At 37.9% G+C, this 20751-nt stretch overlaps 1 protein-coding gene across 3 annotated transcripts; it reads right to left on the minus strand.

The window, feature by feature from the left end:
• Window positions 1-293: 293 nt before the first annotated feature.
• On the minus strand, window positions 294-20334 carry kiaa0513 (KIAA0513). Of its 3 annotated transcripts, none has more exons than XM_082182575.1 (13): window positions 20232-20334; window positions 11477-11951; window positions 10689-10788; window positions 9663-9736; window positions 8888-8958; window positions 7788-7992; window positions 7651-7691; window positions 7302-7380; window positions 5609-5686; window positions 5121-5150; window positions 2573-2653; window positions 2386-2480; window positions 294-1822 (listed from the first exon to the last, which is right to left on the minus strand). In XM_082182575.1, exons 2-13 carry the CDS (start codon window positions 11845-11847, stop codon window positions 1773-1775), a joined length of 1275 nt encoding a protein of 424 aa, XP_082038701.1. In that variant the 5' UTR covers window positions 11848-11951; window positions 20232-20334; the 3' UTR covers window positions 294-1772. The 3 variants fall into 3 exon arrangements, with proteins under 3 accessions (XP_082038701.1, XP_082038702.1, XP_082038703.1); XM_082182576.1 differs by having other exon boundaries at window positions 11477-11937; window positions 20232-20308; XM_082182577.1 differs by lacking the exon at window positions 5121-5150.
• Window positions 20335-20751: the final 417 nt, after the last annotated feature.

Here is a 20751-nt window from a genome sequence, read left to right on the forward strand (position 1 = left end):
CTGGGGAGCCTTAAACACTCCCACATTGAGCTGAATCTGCACGGACACATTTGGCAACACAAGCCCATACTAAGAAAAAATAAACAAAAAATCCTTCACATTAAAAAAATGGCAATTCCAGATATTTCTTAATTCCTTTCCCTGATCAAATGTTTCAAACAAAACATGTTTTCTTATGAATATCGGTTTCATTATTATTAATTCAATATATTCTGTATATTATTTCTGTTGAAGTGGTTTTCACTTCATACTGTTTTTTTAATGACCCAACGGATAGAAACAGTACAAGAAAGTTGTTTTTTTATTACTTTTTTATTATTATTATTATAAACACTTTACAGATTAGAGACAGGACAACACCTCTCTCGTTGGTTTCCAGGTAAGTTCAAATAGGAAATTCAGGGCACTTAGGGAAAAATACAATGCAGAACACTGAGCTTACTATGAATGAACATTAATTTACATAGACAGCACAATATTAACAACAGCGTCTGAAATGCAATGACTAATTTCTGATACAACCATGCGCCCATGTACAACATACAGACATCAAATAAATAAATCCCCAACAATCTGACAATCCCTTTAAACCAGCCCATATTCCTCATTATTCTGTCAACAAAACAATGTATTTACAAACCAAATATATTAACTTTTGTTTTTTTCCCTCACATGGAGGACATTTGATTCAATACAAGCTCTTGGAGACCCCACTCAGTGGTTGACATTCACCTTCACTGATCTACAGTCAAAGCGGAGGGTTATGATTGCCCTCTATTGGCTTGAAATCTAATTGCACAACAGTGTAAGTTGATGGTAAACAATGCGCATGCATACCATGCGTTAAAGACAACACTGTACGACATCCAAACAACTGCAGCATGATACTTTTCTTTAACTGACTCTAATACAAAATACAAGCATTATCCACACAACACATCTACTGACAGGGTGCACAAACTTACGAGCGCCAACCCCAGAGTCTCATGGGAGGATAACAGCATGCTGACACAGGTTTGCTCGCTCTAAAATGGGAAGATCACTGCTTACTAAATGACTAAAGGCACTTTAAACAGGGGAAGAGACATGGTTCCAGTGTCCACGTGTGAGGATGTCACAAACACTATTAATACTCAATTTATCCATTCAGGAAGAACACAAAACCAGAGAAGTGCAATAGATGGGAACATACGACAGGAACAGGCCCAGTACAGATTTTTGTAGAGCAGATGGATTAAGAAATATTGATATATTAAAACATTGATATATCGAAATACTGATATTGTTAGACTGTATTTTTGTTCATTATTTGTCATTGAACTTGCTCAAAGGACACTTTTAGTACATAAAAGTAGCAGGAAAGATTTAAAGGAAAGAAACTAAGGGAATATTTTAACTGACTGGATCTGAGGATGTGTTTTGCATCATATTCACATCACACAATATTAATTCCGCATAACATAGAATGACAGATACTGTGTTTTATGATGCTTGAAAACTGTGAGCCATTTTGCTATTCCGGTATAGGTGCATATTTTGACACATTGTTGCATTTTCAACAAAAAAAAAACCGTTTCCACACTGCAGCATCATGGGATTTGGCTGATTTATGCCAACCATTTCAGTTGCATGATTTCTGTAAATGGTGAGAATAGTAGTTTGACTTTTTGGTGATGATAGAGGCGAAACTGTGTTGTCATTTGTGGAATACTGGTCATTAGAGATCATGGATGAGCTGATGTAGATGGTAGAGTTTAGATGATTTTGGATATTCACTCTGCAGCCATCTGCTCAATGTGATCACACAGCAGCTTGTTTTGCTCTGAAAGGAGATAATAAAAAGTGTGAATCGTATTAATACATACATACCATTCAAAAGTTTGGAGTCAAGAATGTTTTCAGCAGTGATGCATTCAATTGTGACAGTAAATAAATGTTTCTATTCTAAATTAATTATTTTCTTTTGAACTTTCTAATTATCAGAGAATCCTGAAAAAAAAATATATCTCAATTTCCACAAAATTATTAAGCAGCAGAACTGTTTTCAACATTGATAATAATAAGAAATGTTTCTTGAACACCAAACCAGCATATTAGAATGATTTCTGAAGGATCATGTGACACTGAAGACTGGAGTAATGATGCTGAAAATTCAGCTTTAACATCACAGGAATAAATTAAATTTTAAAATATATTAATATAGAAAACACTTAAATCGTAATAATATTATTTCACAATATTACTGTTTTTACTGTATTTTTGATCAAATAAATACAGCCTCGGTGAGCATAAGAGACATCATTTAAAAACATTTGAATAAAATACCCCAACAATTTGAACAGTACTGTAATTGAGCTTTCAAACTTAATAAAATTGAATTATTACCTTCATTCAGATTTCCAATGACTGCCTGCTTCTTCAGGAAGTCATTGCAAAGTTTCTTGCTCAGTCCAAATGCCACCATGTTATGAGTGAACGTCCTAGACAAACAGAACAAATATATATGAGCACATGCAGTGAACATTGTTTTTGTCAATGTTGTATATAATGAGACAAATGCCATGTGACTCACCCCAGTTGACCGAAGGTGATGTTCTCATTAAATCTGGAGCTATCGTCTTTCTCTTCCTGGGTCATATGACACCACTTTTCTCTAAAAGGTATAAAAAACATGGAGGTCAAGGTCAGAGGTCAATGATATTTGACCTTTTTTTCCTCTCATCAAGCACGAGAGACCATCAATAATACATGTAGAATCAATAATAAACACATTACAATGAATACTGGGAGGTTATAGAATTAAAAATGTGTAAAAACAATCAAACGTGTATTAGCCATACATTGGTGCTCATGCAAAATCCAACAAACATTTCAGAATAAGTATTAGTGAGCAGTCAGATGTAGCCATGATTCACAATAAATCAAAACAAAAACAAGACAATAATTTAAATAATAAAGAGCATATGTGCAACACAGAACCACGGTATAATTCGGCTCACAAACAGGAAAAAATGCCCAGGCAAACAAACCAATATGCATTTTTTCTATGTAAAAAATTTTCCTTTGTTGTTTGAGTTTAAGTCTCATATTTTTTTAGCCCGTTTTATTGCCAGCCAGGTGAAAATCTAAAGTCTGAACACTTAGAAAGGTATTATCACACCTCCCTTCAACAAGCCAAATGATTTGAGGAATCATTTATGTCAGTAGCACAAACAGTTTGGGACGAATTACATGCAATGCCAGAGTTTAATATCTACGGCTGGGGATCTGAACAAACCTCTAAATGTATGAGCACTAGCAATAGTCATGCTTCTCTTACTGTAGCAAACACTACTAATAATTCAAGCTGTTCTCGGTTAGCAGTTGACATTGCAGTGAATAGGAATATAATACACTCTGAATGCATGCAATGATACAGAAAATAATGCAGGAAAAGTCAAAGAGCGAATCAGCGGTTCTCGACTGGTTCCAGAACATCGTAGACATCCATTTTACATTGGACATCAAGTGTTGACCCAAAAACAGTTCCAAAATTGTTTATCGTTCAAAGTAAACAAAAATGTCCCCGGTTAAACATTGAAATGTATTAATATTATTGTTTTCAATAATGAGGGCATGTCATGCAAGCTGTCCATGCTGGCCAGATGAAGTTGATATACCGTGCCAAAATACTGTGTTAGATTGGATGCAAGGCTTTTCAAATCAACAACAAAAAGGCATTTTCTCTTCCTGTTTAAAAAAAAGAGCCTATTTATTTTACTATACTAACTGCATATGTACTTTTGTTTGCTTTATCAATTTTTTCCCCTGCTGTCAGAATAGATATGACACATTGTATGATATGTCACAATCCAGTAGTATTTTACTTTTTAATAAGGTCCACTGTGTCTTTGAGAGCAAAGTTAAAGTTGTGCAAGACGACATGATAAAAAAGACAAAGCATTATGTCAAGGCAAATGTGACACAAGTCAGTACTATTTTGGTGGACCTCAAACACTGTGAAGTTTCCTTTGAGTACTGATGAAAATGTTATCAGAATGTTACACAGCTTCCTGACTGGATCCTGCGCTGATAGAGACTGCTTAATGTGAATATCTAGATGAAGTACGTCAAGTGTTCCACAAGGGTTCCTAATCTTTTGACCCATGAATTTCCCAGACGTGATAAGAATTACATTCAAAATAAAGTATTTATAGTTGTTTTTAGTGGAGCATAACTAGAAAAGAAAAAAAAGTACAATATATGCTACCGTTCAAAAGTTTGAGGTCAGTAAGATTATTTTTAAGAAATTGTTTTATTCAACAAAAACACATTAAATTGATCTAAAGTTACAGTATAGTTAGAGTAACAATACAGTTAACATATACATTAACAGAAAATACTTATTTCAAATAAATGCTGTTCCTTTGAACTTTTAAAGAATCATGAAAAAAAAATGATCATGGTTTCCACAAAAATATTAAGCAGCACAACTGTTTTTAACACTGATAATAATAAGAAATGTTTCTTGAGCAGCAAATCAGCATATTAGAATGATTTCTGAAGGATCATGTGACACTGAAGACTGGAGTAATGCTGAAAATTCAGCTTCAACATAACAGGAATAAATGACATTTGAAAATATATTAAATAGAAAACAATTGTTTTAAATTGTAATAATATTTTTATATTTTACTGTATTTTTTGATCAAATAAATGCAGCTATGTTGAGCATAAGACTTCTTTTAAAAAACATTTAAAAAATGTTACCGACCATAAAACTTTAAACGGTAGCGTATAATAAATAACTGTAAATTTATGTTTTGATATTTTATCATTATATTCATTATTAGTTTTTATTCTCTTTTTTTTTAGGTCTGGAAATCAGCAAAATTCTTTGATATTGCCAAGCTTTCCATGGCTGTTAGAACCCTGCGCATATTGTACGTATATAAAACGCTGTTCCAATTCTGTCATTGTATCATCCTTTTCCTAAACTCTCTCCACTTTCCCCTTAATTTATTCTGTGCACATCTTTCACTCTCAGTTCATTCTAACTGATCTAACTTCCCCCCTCTCCTTTTTAATCCGCCTTTCCCGTCTAGCATTGTCCATGGCAGCAGACGGAATGAAGGACAGACCTTTCATCTTTCTCTTCCTCAGCCGTCCGCCTGCGCGAGGCAGCGAGGCACAGGGAGAAAAAGGGTTAAAGTCACATGCAGAGAGAGAGAGAGAGAGAGAAAGAGCCACAGAGAGAAAGAAAAGACAAGAGAGGATGATGAGCAGTGTGGAAGAGTAAACCATAAGAGCACAGAGAGAGGCTGCAGGATCCAGACATCAGAACAAACACACCGTAACACTGTCACGCACCTCGGCTGAAACATCCAGCTAGTTTATTTCAACATCACTAACAATCTATCAAACACACTGTAAACTCTCAATCTCTCTCTCTGGCTTGAACAGACACACAAACAAACACGCAGTCTAAACAAACAGGCAATCTAACATGTGCTTTTGGTGCTGTGCAAAGTCTGTTTTGTTTAATAGCACGATATATTAGGAGAAAGAGAAAAGAAAGGCACTATAGAAGTAATAAGAATTACATAGTTAAAACCCTGCGCTCTCTCACCTCGTGGTGGGGGATCTTTTATTTCTCTCACAATGGACGGCATCAAAAAACGCTGCGTTCCAAAACCTCAAAGTGTGCCTTTTAAAAAATAGATACAAGCAGACCAACATTAGCATACAGTATATGTGACAAAATGATCTGACATTGTGTCTGAACAAAGTTAGAATGACATTGCACATTAAACACACCAGCCTCCTTTCCTGATAGGCTTCCATTGTACGTTTTCCTGTTTTGTTTAGCAAACTTAAAATATTTTCTGCGGTAATGCGACATTCTGTCATTATTTTCATGATCATTAAGTATTTATCTGCCCAATTCCCATTACTGAAAGGCAAAAAAGGAATATTCCTTTAATTGTAAAATACTTTAATACTGTGGTAAATTTATTTAATGCTGATTTTTAATAATTGTATCACAATTATAACAAAAATATTTAGCAGCAACACTGTTTTTGACTTTGACAATAATAAGAAATGTTTCTTGAGCACCAAATTAACGTATTAGAATGATTTCGGAAGGATCATGTGACTCTGAAGACTGGAGTAATGATACTGAAAATCACAGGAATACATTTAAATTTTATATATTAAAATGCCATAAATGAAAACATTTTAGGATAAGTTTTAAAGATTTAAAAGTAAAAATAAAGATTTTAAACACTGTCATTATTTTTATGACAATTAAGTATTTCTCTTCCCAATTTACTGTGACAGAAACATTTATATATTACTTAAATTGTAAAATATTTAAATATCATGGTACTATTTCTTGTAGTACATTTAATTAAATAATCAATTAAATAATCAATAATTTACAGTCACAAATTTAAAAAAATTACCCTCACGACTTTCTCGTTACTGGTTTATTGTAATGAAAACACAATTGTATTTTTTTTTAACATTACAGAGAATTACCAATTACTGATACTGAAAAATGATACAAAATCCAATTTCTTTTTTTATTCTGGCATGAAATATGATTGGCAAATTCGTTGATTCTGATGAATTTTGTCTGAAACAATGTAACAGTAATTTTTGGTAGACACTGAGTAATGATGCTCATTAAATATGCCCTTGTATCCGAGCTGCACCAATCACATCGGGTTATCATATATAGGCGGGCCAGAGGCGAGCTAAACAGATGACGACAGCGCTGTGACGTCAAAGTCATTAGTAAACATTTCAAGATGGCTATGGATGAACACCAGTTGTTTGAAACGGCTTTGGCCGCTACAATGAACGAGTTAGACTTGGCTTTTTATCTAAAAGAGGAACAGAAGACGGCGCTCGAATTGTTCCTTTGCAAGAAGGGCGTTTTTGCCGTTTTGCCGACCGGATACGGCAAGAGTCTAATCTACCAGTTAGCTCCGCTGGTAGCTAAGCGTATGGGGCTTTATTGTTGTGATTGGTCGTAGTGTTATCCAATTGTGTGCAGTGAGATTTTCAAATGCATACTTGGTGCCGCCCCTCGAGCTGGCCGATTTTCATTACTCAATGCCAGACCCTTAATTTTTCAGATTTGGGGCTGGATTTCCAGGCTAACAGTGTCCCACAAACACAGTCCATAAGCAATGAATTGTAAAAACCAAGAATATTCCTTTAAAATGCTGATTATGTGAAAGGATACATTTTAGACAACTTCAGCTGTTCGTTTCAGCATTTTTGCGGGGAAAGAAAGATTATTGACAACCTACCAAATGGGCTGCTGTTTCAGGTGCGTGTACAGGTAAATTTTCTCCTCTTCTTTTCTATCCGGGGAGAGAGGGGGAGAAACTACAGGGTACGCAAGCAGAGATGAGCACAGTTAATAACTCAAACACCTACACACGTCTACAGAGACGACTCCTGTGGGTTAAGTGTCTTGCTCAACAGCATACTAGTGGTTGCCATTGACTCGTTTGGGTAACTGACCCAGATTCTTAACCACTAAGTCTCACCACCACTATAAATATAAAAAACCCTAAGTGAGATATCTAAAAACTGAAAACGACACAACCACAGGTGAGAAGAGGGAACTAGAGAACACACAGTGAACTACTGTACCTGGAGTTTTGGTTTTCTGTTCAACAGGCCTGTCTGAGTCTCTGAGGAGGACAGAATAAGAACAGAACGAGTTTGTGAGCAGCAGAAGCTTGATTAATTAAAAGTGTTATTATTAGCGATGACAGAAAATCACTCACTCATTCTTTCGGCCCAAGGGTCCTCTCAGTTTGCTCTCCAGACCCCCAAAAAATCCTTTAACGTCAGACTTGGCGGAGGTGTTTTTGAGCATTCGCTCTGCGATATCCTTCTTCCCAGAGAGCCAGACCTTTCCACTGCGCAGGTACGAGTCGATCCCCCCGCTGGGCCTCTCCAACAGCTCTGTGGGAGACAGCTGGGACTTACCTGTCACACACACACATATATTCATTAGAAATTAAAATGAAATGAATTGAAAAGGCACACTAGAGAGTCACACTCTGTGTACATGTATATTAGGAGTAGGAATCTTTAGGCATTCCAAAACGATTATTAAAATCCATGACATGGAGTCAAATCTTTAAACATTACAAGTGTTGAATATAATGGATGTGTGTATACTTTTTTAAAACTAGTAAAATCACTCAACTATTCAATTTTTTTTAAATGTTTTTGAAAGAAGATTCTAATGCTCACCAACGCTGCATTTATTTGATCAAAAATACAGTAAAATTGTGAAATATTACTAAAATTTAAAATATATATTTTTATATTTATATATAATATTATATTTTAATACTTTTTAAAATGTAATTTATTTCTGTGATGGCAAAGCTGAATTATCAGCAGTCATTTCAGTGTCACATTACACTTTAAAAATCATTCTGATTTGGTGCTCAAGAAACATTTCTTATTATTATCATCAATATTGAAAACAGTTAATATTAGTAAGGAACCCATGATGCCTTTCATGTTTCTTTGATGGATAGAAAAGAACAGCATTTGTTTGAAATAGAATCTTTTGCAACTTTATAAATGTCTTCACTGTCAATTTTATGCATTCTTGCTGAATAAAAAACAACAAAAAATGACTGACCCAAACTTTTTAACTATAGTGAATCCATGTTTCCCCCATCCCCCGTTTTTTTGTAAAAACAAAACAAAAAAAAAACATTAAAATGGCATTGTCCAATTTCCCGAAACAATAAGCGGCAGTGCCAGTAATGTCTGAGTCATAAACTGTAACAGGAAGTTGGAGGGTGTCTCTTTTTCAGAATTCATTCCACACAGTATGATTAATATTAAAGGTCGACTTTCTTACCCATGTAGTAATATGTGAAGCACATGGTCATGAGGTGTTTGGCGGGAGCATAATCATCCACCTGGTGACATCTGTCAATCAATAAAATCTGGGTCACATGTGCATCACACACATGGCACACATGCAAAAACACTGGCCGTGTCCGAAATCACTCCCATGTCCTTAAATAAGGCACTATTTGAGCGGACAAACATTTGTAGTGGTATCTGAAACCATACTGGATGTTATTGAGTGCACTCATTCAATCCCATAATGCACCACAACAACAAGTGTACAACTGATGTAGTGAGTGTCTTGCCAGAAGATGGCGCCCACAGCTGAATCATCCAGCCATTCATTTTCAAAACCGCTCATCCAATGTGGGTACAGCGTAATATCATACAGGTATACATTACTTTTTAATTGATAATTAAATTGTTTAATTAAGGTTTATACATGCTAGTTTCCATGACAGAGTCAAGATAAATGTTTTCATTACTACTGGAGCTGCCAGTTTGCTAGGCTTCAAATGATTATTAAACAGCAAGCACAAACTACACGAAAGCGGCAGCCCTTCCGGCGCACTCAGTGTCCGAATTCGTTTTTATTCACTCCTTCAAGGCATATTAGTGGAGTAATTTAGGGAATAGTGAATGAGGGTATAAGGGGCGATTTAGGACACAGCTACTGACTCGCCAGGAGTTCTACAGAAAACTGAAGCCGTTCTCAGACGGTTTGGAGTGGCTTCCGTGTAATGTCAAACATAAACCTTAGATATTATCGCTGATGTACTTACTCAAACAAAACAACAGCGAAGGACTGCACCAGCCTGTAGAAAGTCAGTTCGCTCACACATTTGGAGTGGCAGCGCTGCAAACACAATGCACGGTTATCATCACAACTGTGTTTGTTTATGCATATGTATTTTATTGCATAGTTTTCTTGATCTTTCAGAAAGACTGAGCGATCTGTACATTGAGTCTACATGGACTGTGCTTGACGTTTATAGAGATGGCCAAAAAATCTTCAAACAAATTACTATTAAAAATAATATTAGTCAGATAATCAATAAATGGGCAATTATTTAAATAAAAGCTTATTATAGACTAAATAAATAAATCAAATCAGTGAAAAACCTAAAATGAATGATTTTAAAAGCAACAAATGAATTTAGGCATCACAAAAATGGATATTCAATTTAAGGTCTGTTACATTAAAGTTACATTGAACAGTTTGAATTAATTGTGTTATTAAAGATTAATTTTAATATTGGCTGATGATAACCATTATGGTAATGGTATATTGTGCATCCCTACTACGTTTTGGTCATTTTAACAGCCAAGTAGTCAAGCAATTTTTAACATTTGTCAGTCAATGGGTGTAGTTCACACCATTATTTTGTGTTGCTTCATAAAATCCTATATTGCAGGAAAGTGTGTTGCTAAATAGGTTTGCAGTGCATTTGCAACATGTTTTCTGCTATGTTTAGCATGACACAGCAATAATGGGCTCTTAAGAGCCGTTTTTGAGACAGCGCTACGGCACTCACACATAAGCTGTAAACAACAATGTACTGAAAAAAAGATAAGTTTTTCCTTTTTTTTAAAGTTCTTTTTAATTTTTTTTACCACATTATTTATATTTTATTTCAGCTTTATTTTAATTATTAAAAAGTATTTTTTAATAGTTTTCGGTTTACCTCTGCAGGTCTAAACCCTCACCTAAAATGTCACCATAATCAATCCCAAAATTAAAAATGAATTTAGAAAAGAAGTCATACAATGATTACTTTCGTGATTAATTACAGCTGCGCCTCTCATACCTGTGCACTGACATATTTGGCGAACCACTCCCTGCCTTTCCCGTTCTCTCCAGTGCACAGCTCTCCAAAGTGAGCCTTCTCCTCCTGATCAAAGTCCTCCCTGAGAGAGGGAAAAAGAATAAAAGGAACAAGTGGGAGGAAGAGAAAGACAAATGGGTAGGGAGAGCGAGAGAGCACTTGAAACAACAGGAACAAACGCATACACATGCATCAGTTGATATGTGACTATAATTCACTGTGAAGTTTCATCCTCATTCAAGGGAATAGTTCAAAATTTCTGTCATCGTTTACTCGCCCTCATGTAGTTCCGAACCTGTATGACTTCCTTACTTCCGTGGAGAAACAAAAGTGGATTTTCAATACAACAAAAGTACACCGTGACAACTGGCTGTCAAGCTCCAAAAAAGCCCCATAAAAGCAGTCTCATACACTAAGCCTTCTAAAGCTAAACAATAGCTTTGACTGAGGAATAGACTGAAATTTAAGTGCGTCTTATCAGTGGTGTTGTTTCTGATCTGGTGTGAATGAGATTTGCAGAAACTGCAGAAATTTTCAGAAGATAAAAACATACATTTGGCCTGTTCCTCACACAAAATTATCTTATGGCCTCAGATAACTTAGAATATAGCAAGGCATGCAAGTACTTTTATTTTTACTTTTTGGAGTTTGATATCCACTGGTCACTGTAGTTATAATGAAAATAGTGGCATGAACATTCTGTTAAATATCTCTTTTTCTCTTCTTGGTATGAAGCATTCCTTTAAGCTTTAGTTTGTGAAGCAAATCACCTTCCATGGAAAAGCTTTGCCACATAGGTTTTCATGAACGCTCGTATCTCCGTCTCCTCCGCGTCCTCAGTACTGTGACTGGAGCAAGACGAGGACCGCCGCGTGCTCGACGGGTGTGATGGCGATTCTGTGCCCTCGTTCTCACTGTCGGCAGATTCGGTGGCATCGCTATCGTCTTCTCTGTGGGAAGTGTGTGTGGGGGCCATGGGCTCTGGAAGAAGGGGCTCCATGGTGACGTCGCTCGCAGGCTCAGGGACGAGAGGCTCGGATGAGAAAAAGTCCGCCCCGCTGGAGGGTGCGAGAACAGAGGGCGCTGTCCCTTCTGGGGGCGAGTCAAATTCTATGAGGTTGTCCACCACGGCCCCCTCCATGCTTTGTTATGGGGGTAATTCAGTCACTAGGTGAGATATGATAATGTCAAAAACCCACGGATGGTACAGTCGTTTGTAGCTCCACAATTTCTTCACAGCAGGACCTAAAAAAATAACAATTTTAATGTTATAAACAAATACAAAATATATTAAATCTATTACATTTCATACAAATGTGTATATAAAAGCAGGATTTTGTGAAATATTACAATTTAAAGCAACTGAAATATTTTAATATTTTAAAGTGACATTTATTCCTGTGATGCAAAGCTGAATTTTCTTCAGTGTCTTCAGTGTCACATGATCCTCCAGAAATCATTATAATACGCTGATTTGGTGCTCAAGAAACATTTATAATTATTATCTATGTGGAAAACATTTAAATATTTTATCGTAATTGAATTTTTTTAACAAATAAAATAGAAAGAACAGGATTCATTTGAAATGAAAATATTTTGTAACATTATACGGGTCTTTCCTATCACTTTTTATCAATTTAATACATCCTTGCAGAATAAAAGTATTCATTTCTTAAAAAAAAAAAAAAAAAAAAAAAAAATACGTACTGACCCCAATCTTTTGAACAGCAGTGTATTTCATATTTCAATGTTTTTTTTATTTATTACATATAATTACATTATAAAAATACATACTAATATATACGTATATATATATATAATAAATAAATATATAATGTAAAAAATCTAAATATATATAAAAATTCAACTATTCAAAACATTTTCATGAAGTGTAACATTACGGTTAGGGTACTTTAACATCCTCTTCTGTCATAAACTTCCTTGCAGCTGTGTTTATACAGACTGACCACAGCATGAGGCAACGCTGAGTCCGTCACAGCCTGTTAATACGATGTTAGATTATAAAATCCAATGCACAGAATCTCAGTGCAAAATCATTATTTTCTATGTCCTGCTAATGAAGCTGCTAATAATGCGTCTGTGTCTTTCACTCACAGAAACATGCAGAAAACAAATATAAGAATTAAAAAAAATGTAATCTCAAATTGAAAAATATTCTCATGCAGACCAGTATATAAAAGATGACCCATCAAATATGGTAATGCTTATTGGCTTGATATCATGGATAAAATTTAATTTACACAAGTACTTAATCTTGCCTCTGTGAAAATACCATCTGCTTCTCATAAAACTGAATACGAGTGACACGTGTTTTCTTCTCAAACGAAAGGCTGGTTCGCTCTGCCCCAACAGACGCTAATAGTTAGTGTTAAATTCAACGTGAATTGCCATTTGCAAACCACTCCTTAGCATTATATATTTCAGAATGAAACCAGATATGAAAAAATAAATAAAAATCCATTAGGAACAGATTGGATCATGAATAGTAGTTATTTTATTTGGCTATTGGTTTAAAACATTATCCAGTGTGAACCAGCCTTAAGATGCAGTGGACCTTGCAAGGCTAGCCTACCATATCTTTTCTAAACAGTGGCTTCAGGAAGTCAAAGTGAATGAAAACGGAATGAATTCTGAATGTAGAAGAGCAAATCGATATATGCTATATACCAAAAACTACGCCAGAAACTACATTCCCTTAGGTTTTGGACAAAACCCTGAGAAAAGCAATAGGACTGAGAGGGTGGTTATGTAATGCAGAGCTGGAGGAGCGTGACTTGGCTGGCATAAGCGCTCACAAGTGCACACAAACACAACCACGCAGTGACCAGAGTCAGAGACTGTGTCAACTGCGCCTTCTTTTTTTCTCTTTTTTTTTTTTTCACACTTATCTTTAAGAGGCACAAGGCGGAAAATAAACTGTATGTTGGCGTGAGCAGTATGAAGACTAATACAAAACAATCCTAATACAATTTTTTTTTATAAAAATGCCACCAAATGTAAAAATAAGAAAAACATACTGTACAATCACTTAACTTACACGCTTCACACAAGCATCTAGTGATTTTTTAAAAAAGATTTGAGGCTCATATCTAAAGATACCAAACCTCTACACATTTCTGCTTCTCTTGAGCTTAATAAATCTCAGCATTCGAGGGTAAATGCACATGCTGCAATATTCCTTCCTCCCTGCACTGGAGCACTTCCCCCTCTTTCTACTCCATCCATCCATCCATCCATGCAACAAAACGCCCCTTCATCGCGAGCCTCGAGGCTCAACGCAGAGGTTCTGCTGTCAGAGTGATGGGACACAGATGAGTTGGAGTGGGGGAGTGAGTGGGTCCACTGGTTTAAGAGACTGAATGGGTTAGGGTTACCAAAGCACTGCAGTGATATCGCAATAGTCAGCAGTGCAGACAGAAAGATAATTACATGGGTGATAAATGTCTCAGGGACGGAGATATTGGGTCGGCTTGTGGGCAAGGTCAAGTCGGTCAAAACAAAACTAGAAAACTAGTGAGCTAGAACAGTCAAGGCAAGTCAAAGTGAACCCATATGTAATGTAATCTGGGTTGCATTTGATTTATTTATTTTTCTGCAGAATTTTGTTCTTTTTCTGACAGGATGAGGGTGAAGTCAGACATTGCCTAATCTGGGTAGCTTCTACCAAGCAACAGATGAATCTGTGCCAAAATACTGTCAAGTTTGATTAGATCCACAACCTTTGACAACAAACGTTTTGGATAAGCTGAAAAGTCTGTTTATTTTTCCATCATATCTATGCACGATTCGATTTTATTATTTGCATTTGGCATTGTGTTATTTTCCTGCTGTCCCTGCTATCAGATCTGACCTGTATTCAACCCTTTGAAAACCACTGAATTAGATCACTTGTTTATTGCATTACAAGCAAAATGCAAATATAGAGAGACTGATTTAGATTACAAAGAGATATAGAAGCAAAGAGTAAAACTGTTGTAGGGGAGAAAATTTCTGATCCAAGATGGCGGCGCGAGTACATCGCGAGGCTCGCGGTCTCTCCAGATTCTGTAATTTAGCAGTATTTTTCTTGCTCATTTCGGGTCTGTTCGTCCAGAACAGTTGTGCCTTAACATCGTACACCCAAGGTGAGCTTTTGGATATTGGTTTGCGAATTTCCGACAGTTTTATGGACAACCTTCGACTCCTTCCTGAGATCGCCAGATCACCCGAGGCTATGCACTCTGCCCGGCCGGGCGGAAGTGCTCGCAGGCGCCGGCGAGATCGTAAACAAAGGCGGGGGAAGCGCGGAGGACTAAGAGCTAAGCTAAAGCTAACACCACACCGGCTCTCTTTACCCAGCATTTTCCTTGCCAATGTACGGTCGCTGTTGAACAAAATGGAGGAGATTCGACTCAACATCACATACAGCAAGAGACTTTTGAACTGTAATGTTCTAATTTTCACGGAAACATGGTTAAACAGCGGAATACCGGACAACGCTATTGAGCTAGCGGGACGCCATACATTCCGGGCGGATAGAACATTAGATGGCTCCGGTAAGACCAGAGGTGGTGGATTGTGCATTTACATTAACAAAGCTTGGTGCACAAACTCTGCTATTGTTGGGAGACATTGTTCAGCTAACCTTGAGTTTCTCATGGTTAAATGTAGACCGTTTTATCTACCGCGGGAGTTCACTTCCACTATTATAACTGCAGCCTATATTCCCCCGGATGCTGATGCCAAGTTTGCTATGAAAGAACTTCACGCAGCCATCAGTAAACAACAGACCGTTCACCCGGAAGCTGCGTTTATTGTTGCGGGTGATTTTAATCATTCAAACTTAAAGTCTGTGCTACCGAAATTTCACCAGCATGTTTCCTGTCACACCAGAGGAAACAAAACCTTAGACCATGTTTACACAAACATGGCTGAAGCTTACGTCGCGACACCCCTCCCCCACTTGGGACAGTCAGATCACCTTTCTTTGTTCCTCACCCCCAAATATGCACCTCTGATCAATCGCGTGAAGCCATCAGTGAAGACCATCAAGGTGTGGCCTGCGGGGGCAGATTTCTCACTCCAGGAAAGGTTTCTACACACAGACTGGAGTATGTTTGCTTCTCAAGCCACCAGTGGCTCTCACACGGACATTGACTGCTACACCTCCTCTGTACTGGATTATATTAATACCACCATTGACAGTGTTACAACCCAGAAGCAGATCACCACATACCCAAATCAGAAGCCATGGATGAACAGGGAAGTGCGACTCCTATTGAAGACACGCAATACTGCCTTCAGATCAGGAGATGCACAAGCCTATAGCACATCCAGAGCAAATCTGAAAAGGGGCATCAAAGAGGCCAAGCACTGCTACAAGCTTAAGATAGAGGGACACTTTTCCAACGCTGACCCTCGGCGCATGTGGCAGGGCATTCAGGCCATCAGTGACTACAAACCCTCTCACTCCACCCCCGCAGCCACTGATGTCAACTTCCTGAACGAGCTAAATGACTTTTATGCTCGCTTTGAAAGAGACAACAGAGAAACTGCCACCAAGCTCAAATCCTCAGCTGACCACCCACCGATCACACTCTCCTCCACAGATGTCTGCAATGCACTGAGCAGGATCAGCGCGCACAAGGCTGCTGGACCAGACAACATCCCTGGACGCGTACTCAGGGCATGTGCGGAGCAGCTCGCTGGGGTTTTTACAGACATTTTCAACCTGTCTCTTGCCCAAGCAGCTGTACCAACATGCTTTAAATGCACTTCCATTGTGCCAGTGCCAAAACACTCCAGCCCGAAGTGCCTTAATGACTACCGCCCTGTAGCACTCACACCCATCGTAATGAAGTGCTTTGAGCGGCTGGTCCTGGCACACCTAAAAGACTCTCTACCATCCACATTGGACTCACACCAGTTTGCCTACCGTAGCAATAGGAGCACAGAGGATGCAGTCTCCATGGCACTGCACTCTGTGCTCACACATCTGGACAATAAGAACACTTATGCACGCATGCTGTTTGTTGACTTCAGCTCAGCATTCAACACTGTCATCCCAACTAAGTTAATAGCCAAACTTGGAGACCTGGGCTTCAACACCTCCATGTGCAACTGGATTTTGGACTTCTTGACCAACAGACCCCAGAATGTTCGATCAGGCTCCAACTGCTCCACATCCATCACACTCAACACTGGTGTACCACAGGGCTGTGTGCTAAGCCCGTTCCTCTACTCCCTCTTCACCTCCGACTGCAAGCCTGTGTACGGATCTAATTCCATCGTCAAGTTTGCGGACGACACTACGGTGATTGGTCTCATCAGCAACAACGATGAGACTGCCTATAGGGAGGAGATCAAGCACCTGGCCACATGGTGCACCGAAAATAACCAGCTCCTCAACACCACCAAAACGAAGGAGCTCATCGTGGACTTCAGGAAAGTGTCAAGAGGCACACACGACACCATCCACATCAATGGAATGGCTGTTGAGCGTGTCTCCAGTTTCAGGTTCCTGGGGATCCACATCTCGGCGGACATGACCTGGACAACCAACACCTCCAGCCTGGTCAAGAAGGCTCACCAGCGCCTTTTCTTCCTGAGGACACTGAGGAAGAATCAGCTTTCCTCCACTATCCTGGTGAACTTCTATCGCTGTGCAATAGAAAGCATCCTGACCAACTGTGCTACAGTGTGGTATGGGAGCTGTTCTGTTGCAGAGCGCAAGGCACTGCAGCGGGTGGTGAAAACCGCCCAGCGCATCACTGGGACTCCACTACCTGCCATCGAGCACATCCAGAGGAAACGCTGTCTGCATCGAGCTCGCAGCATCCTTAAGGACTCCTCTCACCCAGCCCACAGACTGTTTTCTCTCCTGCCCTCCGGCAGGCGTTTCAGGTGCCTCCGGACCAGGACCAGCAGACTAAAGAACAGTTTTTTCCCCAGAGCTGTCTCTTTATTAAACTCTAACCCTCATTGATCCCACTCCCCTCATATACTGATTGACTCTCCTCTCCCTCCTCACACCTGCCTCCATTTTGTTATTTGCAATACTATAATGTTCATTTGCACTGCTGACTGTTATTACAGTAACAACTGTTTACATATGCATCTTGCACTACTACCTTGACTGGAATATGCTCAATTTGCACTGCCGACTGTTTATTTACAGTACCGACTGTTTATATATACATTGCAATATCGTACCTTAACTGTAATATGCAATTACTTTCCACTGCACTTTCACTCGGATAGCTTCTGTCCAAACTTTATTTGCACTACTTTAAATCCATTGTTATACTGCTCATTAGCCTAACTTATACATATATCTATTTGTTAAATTCTGTTTATAGTAATAGCCATCTGTATATTATGCTCACATTCTGTTTATAGTAACAGCCATCTGTATATATATTCATAGTACATATCTATCTGTAAAATTCTGTTTATAGTAACAGCCATCTGTATATTATATTCAGTACATATCTATCTGTAAACATTCTGTTTATAGTAATAGCCATCTGTATATTATTATATTCAGTACATATCTAGCTGTAAACTCTGTTCACAGTAATAGTTATCTGTATATTATATTCATAGGACAATCTATCTGTAAATTTTTGTTTATAATAGTATTCAACTCTATATTTATTCAGTACATATCCATGTTCTGCACTTATGGAACCACTGTATATCCTGCACTTGCTGCTATTGCACTTCTGGTTAGACCTAAACTGCATTTCGTTGCCTTGTACCTGTACTTGTGTAATGACAATAAAGTTGAATCTAATCTAATCTAATCTAATCTAAAATAATTATTAATCATGCAGGATAGTGATACAAGTTACCAGAGAAAACCCTCAAAAAAACAAAACAAAACAAAAAGACAAGACATCATCTGGATTTAACATGCAGAAATCTGTATCAGGAGCAGAAGGCTGTATTAGCGGTGTGAGAGACTGTGTGAAAATAAGGCCACGGAGAGGTTAATATGAGGCGGATTCATTTGCATCATTATGCAACATGTCCTGCTATTTCCTCAAGGGAAACCTCACTCATATCCGTCCGTCACTGCATCAGATGCTGTGAACTTAAGACTGTCATCCATGCACAGAGCTTGATCATCTAGCCGCTGACTGATGCTGCACAATCAGACACATAAACAACGTCTAAATGGATCAATGCTTCTAACCAGAGAGCATCAGATTCAATAAAAGTCACATAAAATTACCCTTTTACTGAGACAGCGCACAGAATGAAAATTGCTTCAAACAGTGAGCTTTTCATCAATGGCCTGCACTTGAATAGGACAAGAAAAACGAATCCTCGGCTTGGATGGAAACAAGAGCACTCTTATCTCAGGCCACTTGAGTTTAAAAATATGTAGTCATGTTCATGAGGCCTGCAGTCAAGCATGGATGCCAGGTTTATCTGACTAATGCTAAATGGCAGAAACGCACTTATGGTTGTGACTTTAAAAATGGGAAAGGGGGAAAATGCAGGTAATGAAATTCCTAACACTTTGGCTGATATTTAATATTTCACAACGACATATTGAGCAGATTCATCTAAGCATATATCAACCACTAATCCAGGCAGAGACTTTGACTTTAACAACACATTGAAAAACAATGGTGTCATACCAACTAATGTAGTTCAGCGGAAATAGAAATCTTAATAAAGTGAGAAGGAACTAGATACCATGCTGTTTCAGGAAATCGCATGGATTTCTCCATTGAAAACAATGGCACTTCTGCTCCAGTGCTTTAGACCTTTTCTTTTAGTTTAGGTTCTTAAAATAGCACCTGTCAAAATACCAGCTTATCAAAAGACAACTCACACAGGCTTCATCAGAAACATTTCCTACAGTCATAACGGCCCTATTTTTAGCCTCCACAATAAGTGCCTATTTTCATTAGCACTAATTTAATATCTGTAAACGCAGAGTGTGCATCTCTGGTTGCTTGAAACACTGATGAAATAAAATAAGCAGTCACGTATTGATCTGAAACAGTGGCTTGTGAGAATCATTTGGCCATTATATGGCACACACATTATAAAAATGCTGTTTGAATAGGCAGCTCACTAGGTTTTGAGACATAGCCATGTTCTTAAAGCTCATCATTCATACTTTTTTCATACCAGCACTCTATGGTTCAGTTTACTCGTGAAAAATGAAACCACCACCACTCCACCTCCTTATTGTAAACAACACTGTGCAATCATATGGCACTTTCATGCGGAAAGGAAGGCGGAAAATTCTTAAAGTAGCCTACGTAGGCGAGTCTCATTCATTCTGTTACTAATTGCATTTATATAACGGCTCGCGCGAATGTATACAGGTTTCTGCTTGCAAAATATGAATGAATATCAATAATGATAAATACAATTTTATTGTAACATCATGTTCATTCAGGCTACGAACTTAAGAAATGGCATGATGCTGGACATGACAGCACCTTTGTTCCGAATGTTAGCGTCAAGTCCCCCGATAAAGTCTTGTTAGTAGATGACACTTACCCTGGATGTTCCAGCTGGAGCTTCGTCTTCCCAACGCGTACGATGCACAGGCTGCTCTGAATAAACACTCCAAGTGTGCGCATGCGCGACAATCAGTAGCGGATGGGGGAATCCAGTGACGTAGCCATGATGACACGTGACTGCACACTGCGCATTTTTTACATTTCACGTTATATTGTCAGCAGTATCTTTGTGTGTGTGCGTGTGTGTATTTCAGAAAGCCTAGGTAGAAACTTTTGAGTGTCAGTCAAAAATGTGCATAGACCTGCTCTTTCGTTCATTATTTTTGCATAAAAACGATTAAATTATTAATACGAAAACGCTTATACAATTAAGAATAAAAAATACAGCAATTAATATCATATTTAATTAATTATTAAGTGTATATATGTATATTATAAACATAAAAATGTGATATTTAATTTGTAAATAGCAATATAAATTTTACTTTATGATTAAGCAGTCTACCTTGACATTTTGTTTGCATGTTTTTATTACTTGATTTCATTATGAATGTATT

This window comes from Leuciscus leuciscus (genome assembly GCF_965113295.1).
Source record: "Leuciscus leuciscus genome assembly, chromosome: 10".
Lineage (NCBI taxonomy): Eukaryota > Metazoa > Chordata > Actinopteri > Cypriniformes > Leuciscidae > Leuciscus > Leuciscus leuciscus.